Source organism: Cherax quadricarinatus, chromosome 95 (genome assembly GCF_038502225.1).
Source record: "Cherax quadricarinatus isolate ZL_2023a chromosome 95, ASM3850222v1, whole genome shotgun sequence".
Lineage (NCBI taxonomy): Eukaryota > Metazoa > Arthropoda > Malacostraca > Decapoda > Parastacidae > Cherax > Cherax quadricarinatus.
Window position 1 is genome coordinate 1,630,001 of NC_091386.1, and position 10,000 is coordinate 1,640,000.

Consider the following 10,000-nt stretch of genomic DNA (forward strand, 5'->3'; position numbering starts at 1 on the left):
CCCAAATTTACCTACTACTCCCTCCATAACATTTTTACCCACTTAAGCATTGAAATTCCCAACCACAAGTACTCTCACACTTGGTTCAAAACTGTCCACACACACAGTCAACATTTTCCAAAATCTCAATCTCAATCTCTCTCTCTCTCTCTCTCTCTCTCTCCCTCAATCTCTCTCTCTCTCTCTCTCTCTCCCTCAATCTCTCTCTCTCTCTCTCTCTCCCTCAATCTCTCTCTCTCTCTCTCTCTCCCTCAATCTCTCTCTCTCTCTCTCTCTCCCTCAATCTCTCTCTCTCCCTCAATCTGTCTCTCCCTCAATCTCTCTCTCTCTCAATCTCTCTCTCTCTCTCAATCTCTCTCTCTCTCTCAATCTCTCTCTCTCTCTCAATCTCTCTCTCTCTCTCAATCTCTCTCTCTCTCTCAATCTCTCTCTCTCTCTCAATCTCTCTCTCTCTCTCAATCTCTCTCTCTCTCTCAATCTCTCTCTCTCTCTCAATCTCTCTCTCTCTCTCAATCTCTCTCTCTCTCTCAATCTCTCTCTCTCTCTCAATCTCTCTCTCTCTCTCAATCTCTCTCTCTCTCTCAATCTCTCTCTCTCTCTCAATCTCTCTCTCTCTCTCAATCTCTCTCTCTCTCTCAATCTCTCTCTCTCTCTCAATCTCTCTCTCTCTCAATCTCTCTCTCTCTCAATCTCTCTCTCAATCTCTCTCTCTCTCAATCTCTCTCTCTCTCAATCTCTCTCTCTCTCAATCTCTCTCTCTCTCAATCTCTCTCTCTCTCAATCTCTCTCTCTCTCAATCTCTCTCTCTCTCAATCTCTCTCTCTCTCAATCTCTCTCTCTCACAATCTCTCTCTCTCTCAATCTCTCTCTCTCTCAATCTCTCTCTCAATCTCTCTCTCTCTCAATCTCTCTCTCTCTCAATCTCTCTCTCTCTCAATCTCTCTCTCTCTCAATCTCTCTCTCTCTCAATCTCTCTCTCTTTTCCAGGTGCATAAACACTTACTATAATCCATTTTTCACATCCAAACCTTATTTTACTCCACATAATCCTTGAATTAATACATTTATATTCCCTCTTTTCCTGCCATAACTTATCCTTCATATTATTGCTACTATTCCATAAGCTCTATTTGAAACCCCAGACCCAATCCCATTTATTTTTCCCCACTGAAACTCTTCCACCCCCTTCAGCTTTGTTTCACTTAAAGCCAGGACATCCGGCTTCTTCTCATTCAAAACATCTACAATTATCTCTTTCTTATCATTTGCACAACATCCACGAACATTCAAACGTCCCACTTTGACGGTTTTCTTCTTTTTCTTTTTAGTAGGCTATACGGGAAAAGGGGTTACTAGCCCATTGTTCCCAGCATTTTAGTCGACTTTTACAACACGCATGGCTTACGGAGGAAAAATTCTTATTCCACTTCCCCATGGATATAAAAGGAAAAGCAACAAGAAGAATTATTAAGATAAAATCAAAGAAACTCATCTGAGTGTATACACATAAACATGTACATATACATGTAGTGTGACCTAAGTATAAGTAGCAAGACATACCTGAAATCTTGCATATTTAGGAGACAGAAAAAAAGACACCAGCAATCCTACCATCATGTAAAACAATTACAAGCTTTCATTTTACACTCACTTGGCAGGACGGTAGTACCTCCCTGGATGGTTGCTACCAACCTACTACTAATTTTGAGACTCTGATCATGGGTTCTATCCCCAACCATGGTATGGTTTGTTTACTACATATACATTTTATATATATTAAGTGTTTATATATAAAAAAGGGGGGTTATCTTAAGTTTCATTTCAGTACCTGCTACTGGCACACGACCCCGTGTTGTTGGTTTTACTGCGACTACTGCGTTTAGAAGAAAGAGGTGATTTTTTGGCTCCGTGTGTTCTCTTCCAAGTTCCTGGAATTACAAGCATGGTATTAAAAGTACATAAAACCTACAACCAACACTTAGAAACCTTTACTTGAAAATGAACACAAAATAAGTCACACTATCTGGATTACCTGAAGAAGCCTTGAGATTTCCTGCAGCTTTTTCATGCATATTAAATTAATGCTTTGGAAAGCATGTCATCTTTCCAAACTATATACCAGAACAAGCACCTAACAAATGCATGTAGATTATAGCCAAATAAAATAATCCTAAATTGCTCTCACACCACCTCTAGTTTTTTGTACAGTGAAAAAATAATATTCAATATCTTGAATCTCCTCATTAAGTCAATTCACCAAGGAAAGATTTGAGAACAATATTTATAAATCACAATTTTCTTGATACATACTGGATGCTTACTATGTACAATACTATGCTTAACTGAACTCACCTGCCGACTGTCTCGAATCTTTGGTCTGCGATGTGTTTCGTTTACTTGTTGCAGACGACTGTTCCTGCGACGAGCGCCGTGACTCCCTCAGTCTCCTGAAGGTATCAGCCAAGAAGGCAACTCCTTGGGAGGAAGGTGATGATGGCAAAGACTGTGACTGTAGGGTAAACACACTTGTCTCAATTATTATGACCCATTTATTTTTTATCTTATACATTTACTATTCCCTACCACAGCAGGAAAGAAAATACATTCACCATTACTGTATGTATTTTCTGTCTAGCTTTCTTTACAGAAGGACACAGGCATGACAGCGCAATCTGAAGACATTAGTGAGACAGCCAGAGCAACAGTAGTTTTATTCAAAGTGTAAACAAGAGCCCCCTCCTCCAGCATAACTTATCGAGAAATAATATACACGAGAAATTTTTGTCAAATAGCAGATTCTTTTTGCTTGGGTCTTGTTTACATTTCAATAGATGCCAAAAACTTAGCTAGTTTCTCCAGAAATAAATATCAAGTAAAATTAAGATTTTGGAATGTTGAAGTGAGAAGTTTCAGAGAGCTGGAGGTTAAGAGGTAGAGGACTCTGGCATGCAGCAAGCATGTACAGTGGACCCTCGACTTACGATATTAATTCGTTCCAGAAGGCTGTTCGGGTGCCGTTACCAAATGAATTTGCTCCCTTAAGGAATATTGTAAATTAGATTAGTCTGTATCAGACCCCCAAAAATACACTTACAAAAGCACTTACAAAAATACACTTACATAATTGTTCGAGTTGGGAGCTAATCGTAAGTTGGGGGTCCACTGTATTAATGTGTTAAATCAAGTAGAGAAATTACTTTTAGAATATTTTGATGTGCTTTTGGAGAGCAAGTAAGGTTAAATTTATGAAGGGAATAGAGAAAACCAGTTAACCAGACTGTGGTCCTGGAGATGGGCAGCAGAGTACATTACTATATTTATACACAAATAACCCACACATAGGAGAAAAAACTCATGATGTTTTGGTCCAACTTGCATCATTAACTAGTCACACATTATTATATACTGGCTCCCATACCTTCGTGTTAGTGTGTGACTGGGTAATGATGAAAGTTGGACTGAAATGCTGTCTTAAGTTCCTTCTATGCGAGGGTTATTTGTGTATTGTTCCAGTTATGGTATTGTGCATATTTATTCTTTACTGTTGTACTCTATTTTGCACTGAGGGTTTTACCATTTTATCTACATACCAGGGAAGTGATATAAATTAGAGTCCATTTAGAGTATTCTTTAATATACTTTACCTGACCCTGCTGCTCCAAGCGGCCAGCAGTAAGCGGGTTACTACCACCACCACTGCCGACACCACCACCACCACCACCGCCCCCACCGTCACTAAGGCGCAGTCGATTCCGCAGAGGGTATGATTTTAGTATCCCACCACCCCCAGGCAACTTTTCTGTGTCTGTTGACATGAAAATTAACTTGTTAATATTAGAATTTATCTAGAAACAGTTGATGCCCTATACTCAGCAAGCACTATCTTATTACATTTTGTTCACATCTATAAACAATTTATATCAGCCACAGACCCACCCCCTCTTCCACCCACAAAGGAGGACGATATCTTCTCCACAACTATCTGAAGATTTAAATAGTTATAAATAGGTAAAGGAGGCAGGACAGAGTAACTTTAATCTTATAAACTACTAATAATTACAATTTCTTTGCATATATAGTACTATATGTGCATAAATGATGAGTTAAATATGTTTCTGGAGTTAGTAATAGCATGCATGTTTGCATGTGCTGATGCATTATTGGCACTCAAGGGCACTCTACTAACAACTACTTACTTCATAATAACAACTGGGTCAAACACTGTAGGCCAGTAGCAACTACAGTAGTCACACAAGGTGGTCTTATAAAACCTCTTCACCAAAATTATTCTACTCTATACTACCAAGATGTGTTATTTTACAGGTATAATTACCCCTTATAAAGCTCTAGTTTGATTTTGTAAATGTGATTGAGAAAGTGTTACCAAATTTAATAGCATGTAATACTGTGAAGGCCTTTCTACATGCTATTCAATTTTCTTTGTACTTTTTCAGTCACACTTGCAAAAAAAAAAAAAAAAAAAAAAAAAAAAAAAAAAAAACATTTGAAGTTTTATAAGAAAGCATGTATTAGAGCTTACTAATGTTACAATACACCCTCACAATAATACTCAAGCTGGAGGTGGTTATAATACAATGTAGGACATACAACCAACAATCGTATATTTTTCACCTTAACTCCTTATAGAACAAGTACTGGACAGTAATATACAGCAACAAGTATATCTCAGGCAAAGTTTACAACTGTCAGTGTATCTACATGAATACAGTGCACCCTAATGTCACATTTTCTCTCAACGATCAATGGCAGAGTGAAGGGGCAGTAGCGTAGCAACAAGCTTTCTGCCAAAATCGGCATTAAGAGGCACGTCGGTTCTCCAGTCTTCTAATAACATGTTTGTTTTTCCGCTATAATCTACCGTGTCCATAATTACTATTGCATTTGCATTGTTTCGAAGGGTGAAGTCCAGGATCTTTCCTTAATTCATGGTATAACTTACATCTTTGAGGACAATTTTGTAGAGGTCTGAGCAAAGTTCAGATTACAGGAGAAAAATGAACATATTATTAGAAATCACTTACATGTCTCTTAATAATCTGACTGCTGCATTTTTTTAGTTAACAATAAATAATCATTAAATATCCAGGTAGTTACATACAGACACTCGGTATTCTGAAGTTGTATGAAGCACTGTTATACATCATTATAAACTGAATTACAACAGAAGGATAGAGAAATGCACCAGTTAAATAACAGTAAGAGAAACAGATGTACCGAGTTTTTGTAGACTGTTACATTACTGCATTTAAAACAATGCCAAACCCTAAACCACAAAACATAACTTCGTTTTATAGTTTGCTTTACTATTTCCAAATAATAGTGGCCAAATATGTACACATATTTCGATAAACTTTACCAGTTACCGCTACTGAAAATTATAGAATATAAAAATTAGGCCAAGTGTGAGTGTAACTGGCTACTCAAGCCCATTTAAACTTGTTTTGTGATAGTCTAATTAAAAATATTAACAACCAACAGAATATTCATGTTTATACTTTATCAATCATGAGTCAACTAGAGAGATGACTGGTTTGCTTATCATTATTAATTAAATCACAGCTTATCATTAATTAAATCACAAAGGAGGTGGTTATTCAAGTCTGAACTGAAGAAAATAATTAATACTAATACAGTGGACCCCCGCCTTACGATATTATTTCATTCAAGAAGTCTGTTCGGGTGCCGTTACCGACCAAATTTGTTCCCATGAGGAATATTGTGAATTAGATTAGTCAGTTTCAGACTCCCAAAAATACACATACAAAAGCACGTACAAAAATACACTTACATAATTGGTCGAGCTGGGAGCTGATCGTAAGGCGGGGGTCCACTGTATAATTGAAAAGCGCCGTAGTAGCGAAGCACTCTAAAGAGTGGTACACCTGTAGCTTCAATCTGCATCACCAGCCCTTACTCCTCCCACCCTTGAGTGCACCTAACTCATTTAACCCTTAAACTGTCCAAACAAATTTATGTTCACATGCGTAGTGCTCCAAAAGTAGATGTACGTTTTTTTACATATTTTCAAATATAAAAAAAAAAGTAGATCAAAGTTTTTTTTACACTTTCAAAAAAAAAAAAAAAAAAAAAAGATATACGTTTTTTTACATACTTTCAAATTTTGAAAAAACGTAGATCTACGTTTGGACAGTTCAAGGGTTAAGCTTCTAAATGAGCAGAACTTTACTGTAGTAGTATATATGGGAGGGTCTCACTTTACAGCGTTTCACTAATACAGCAGTTTTCAATTATAGCCATTCTTCGTTTATTCAGACTTCTTACAATAAATATGTTCACCACTCGCAATAAGCTAAGGATGAAAATATTTTAAGGTAAGTAATGAGTGAGGTGTATATGCATTTTTAGGCCTAGCTCTATTGCTCACTTAATATATGATAGTTTTAACATACTAGACTTTCTTATACATTTGGAAGGTGAAAACTGTCTATGTTTCACTTTACAGTAGTAACCCAGAACCTAACCTGCAGTATAAGCAGGGCTCTCCTGTAATGGACGGGGGGGGGGGGGGAGTAATCTCCCCCGTCGAAGGAAAATTCTACTCTGCCCAGGGGTAGCAACTACAGTGGTACCCCGAGTTTTGGCCATAATTCGTTCCTGAAGGCTGTTCGAGTGCCGTTACCGAGTGAATTTGTTCCCATAAGGAATAATGTAAATTAGATTAGTCCGTTGCACACCCCCAAAAATACTTAAAGAACTTACAATAAATAATACACTTACATAATTGTTCGAGTTGGGAGCTGTACGAAACTTAGGGTACCACTGTACCAGGCAGCACCACACTGAGCCAGTAGTTTTTAAGGGTGATAAATATAGAAGTTTGTTCTTTATTACTGTAATGTGTGGTCTTTTATTTATTACTATTTTATTATTACTCTAACACTATTTAAGAGTCTGACGATGAATAAAGCATCCTTAATGTTAATCAACAGAGGGGATATCCTATAAGGATGGTATCCCTGACAGCTTTGGTGCTGATAAAAAGCAGAACCACAGGATATACTTCTGGTATACCTCCTGAGGCTTCACGAGTTCTCGTACTCCCACAGCCAGGCCCTGGACCAGGCTTGTCTGGTGCTTGCCTGATCAACCAGGCTGTTACAGCTGGCAAGCCAAATAGCCCAAGTATCCATCACAGCCTGGTTGATCTGGCACTCTGCTGTAATTCTTGCACAGCTCTTGTAAAGTCAAATCGGTCATGTCAGTCACAAATAAAGTGCATTACACTGTTTTAACTACGTACATGCTAAAGTATTCTTCTTAACCTTCCCTCTAAGGTTGTTAAGTTGAACCACGTCAACACTCCCATACACTGCAGTACTAACCTGCTTCACCACAACTTACTTCCTTGTACACATTACTTAACATCAAGACTATATTCTCTTGTACTAGGAGAGGCTGGTAGGGAAGAAAGGAAAAAGGGAGGGAGAGGGGAGAAGGGGAAACAGGGAGTGGGAGAGAGGGGAGGGGGAAGAAAAGAGGATGATGGTGGAGAATCAGGATGGGGAGAGGAAGAGGAACTACAATGGTGGGAGGATGAGAAAAAGAGGAGAATTAAAAGAAATGGAGAAATAAGGAAAGAAAGAAAAAAGGGGAAGATTGAGAAAAAAAAAAATTGAGAGAGAGAGAGAAACAAGTTCAAAATGTTTACTGCTGAAGTGATGACAATTCAATGGAGCTTTTGCTCTCAACATCCGCTTTAGTGAACTCAAACACACTGGACAAATATACTGTGCCAATCTGATCAAACTAAATTGTGAATTATTTCATTATAATTTACTATTACACACACCTTGAATCATCTCATACAAGTTAGTTAACTAATTCCTTACCTTTCACAAAACATTTTTACTACACAGTCAGAACTAGAAGACCACCCTGCCAAGTACATCTGTTGATGACCCAACTACAAACTTAAGAAGAGTTCCAGTGATTAAACTTACTAGAGGACTGTCCTGCTTTAGTTAAAACCGAGCCTCCCGGCAGCTTGCTGCGGACTGTTGTAGGTTCTGCGTCACCTTTCTTAACACGTACAGATGTTCTGGTAGCTGCACCTCTTGTTTTGGGTAATGAGGCTGGTACACTTGGTTCATCTATGCTAATTTCATGTTTATTTTTCCTTAAATTTTCATATTTTACAACACATGGTCCTGCAGATTGTGCAGTACTTGGCTTCTGGTGCTGCTGAGTGGCATTAACTGCACCTTTCTTTTGGTCACTAGTATTACTCAGCGCCTTATTTAAAGGCTTACTGCTTTTAATACCTCTTCCGCACTTAATTGTAGAAGTTTGCCCAATGGTACTAGTCTGACAATTTAGACTCGACATCTGCTGTCGATTCCTGGAACGCAGTCCCATGCATGATGACTCGCCAGAAGCTTCTTCCATATCTTTTAGCCTTTTCTTACCAATGTCTGAGGATTTCTTCTCATTCACAACAGAAGCTTTGCTAGTTTTATTGGTGCCTTTTCCTGACTGTTTATTTGCATTCTTAAATGGAGCACTAGTTAATGAAACTTGAGAGTTACTCTCAGTTTTAATAAATGGTAACCTTGAAGAGCTTTCCTTCTTAGCAGTTTTCTTTTTACGATTCAATTTACTTGAGTGGTTTTCATGAACTGGTTCCGTTTTATTGGTTGTAGACAGTTTTCCCTTTAATACAAATGTGCAATTCTGACTTACTGATGAACCAGTTCCCTTAGTGTTCAATTTACCTCGAGTAAACAACACACTATCTTCCGAGGTATCGACACATTTACCAACATTATCTCTGGAGGTGATCTTTAAAGACATTGATCCTTGTCTTGCTGAGCTTGTGGCAGTCAAAGTAACTAAGTGTTTACACCGTCCACGAGGCAGAATTTTTTCAGCACTTTCTCTAAAGGATGAAGAGACTGGTATTGCCGAGAGTTTGGTCTTCTCAATAATACGAGATGATCTCCTTGCTGTTGTCACTGGAGATTCAAAGGTATTTATATCATGTATTTTGATACATTTACTAGCAAAGTTAAAAGTTGAAACCAAAATTAACAAAGAAAAATTAAAAAAAAAAAAAAAAAAAAAATAAGTCGCTTCATAACTGTGCCCAAGTTAAAATCCCCAGACTACAATACAGTAAAACAAAGTACTGTAATTACCGTATTTTACGGTGTTGAAGACACTTTTCTTTTTCCAAAAATAAGTCAAATTTACTCAGCATCTACGAGGCAAATCACTTTTTTTTTTTTTTTTTTTTTTTAAAAAATTTAGCCAGTGCATCTTGTTCGCCATAAAATACGGTATCTCTCTTCACTGTTGAAAAATGTATATTAGTTTTGTATTCCTGGTAACACTTGGTTTGTATCAGTTTTAAATTATTACTATATTTAAAAGGACATAAATTTGAAGTAAATGTATCCAGTAAAGGTACTGTAAACCCTCAATTTAATATACTCTGGAATTTTCTTTTTATTAACACGCTGGCTGACCCCCCACCCACCCCCCCACCCAAAAAAAAAAAAAATTAAAACCATCACTCGCTCAATCACTGTCTTGCCAGAGGGGGCCTGATACTATAGTTCAGAACCGCATATATCCCCACCCCTCAACTGATAAGGAAATGAGGGACAGTTCGTTGGTTACACAACTGTCTTATTGTTAGTCACTGCAAAACTAATCTTGTCAATCACAACAATCACCATTACCAGTCATCCACTCCACCTCTGTCAGTAAAACTGAGAGCTTACTGTAATTACAATAGAAGCAGTGTTAGCCTGAATATTCCACCAGTTTATAGTACAGTGCAGCTTCAACACTTATACATCAATGTCAAAAAATAAAATAACTTATCTCTGGTCTAAGAAAATAAGTTAATTTTGACAGAATCCCCACCAAGGAAGGGTGATGCAGTCAAGAACAATACTAACCACCACTCTTACCCTACCTATCTTACTCATGGCAAGCAGCATAATTCAAATGATCC

The 10,000-nt window shown here is 37.7% G+C and overlaps 1 protein-coding gene across 7 annotated transcripts in view; it reads right to left on the bottom strand.

The window, feature by feature from the left end:
- The window catches only part of ctrip (E3 ubiquitin-protein ligase ctrip), a 156,200-nt gene that overhangs the window by 80,309 nt on the left and 65,891 nt on the right, over positions 1-10,000 (bottom strand). For 5 of the 7 annotated variants that reach the window (XM_070104860.1, XM_070104859.1, XM_070104857.1 and 2 more), the window contains exons 5-8: positions 7,983-8,993; positions 3,645-3,805; positions 2,353-2,509; positions 1,829-1,928 (exon numbers count right to left, since the gene is read on the bottom strand). In XM_070104860.1, the coding sequence (XP_069960961.1) occupies positions 1,829-1,928; positions 2,353-2,509; positions 3,645-3,805; positions 7,983-8,993 (1,429 nt within the window). The remainder of the gene's footprint in view (positions 1-1,828; positions 1,929-2,352; positions 2,510-3,644; positions 3,806-7,982; positions 8,994-10,000) is intronic. The other 2 variants (XM_070104862.1, XM_070104861.1) reach the window with 1 other exon arrangement.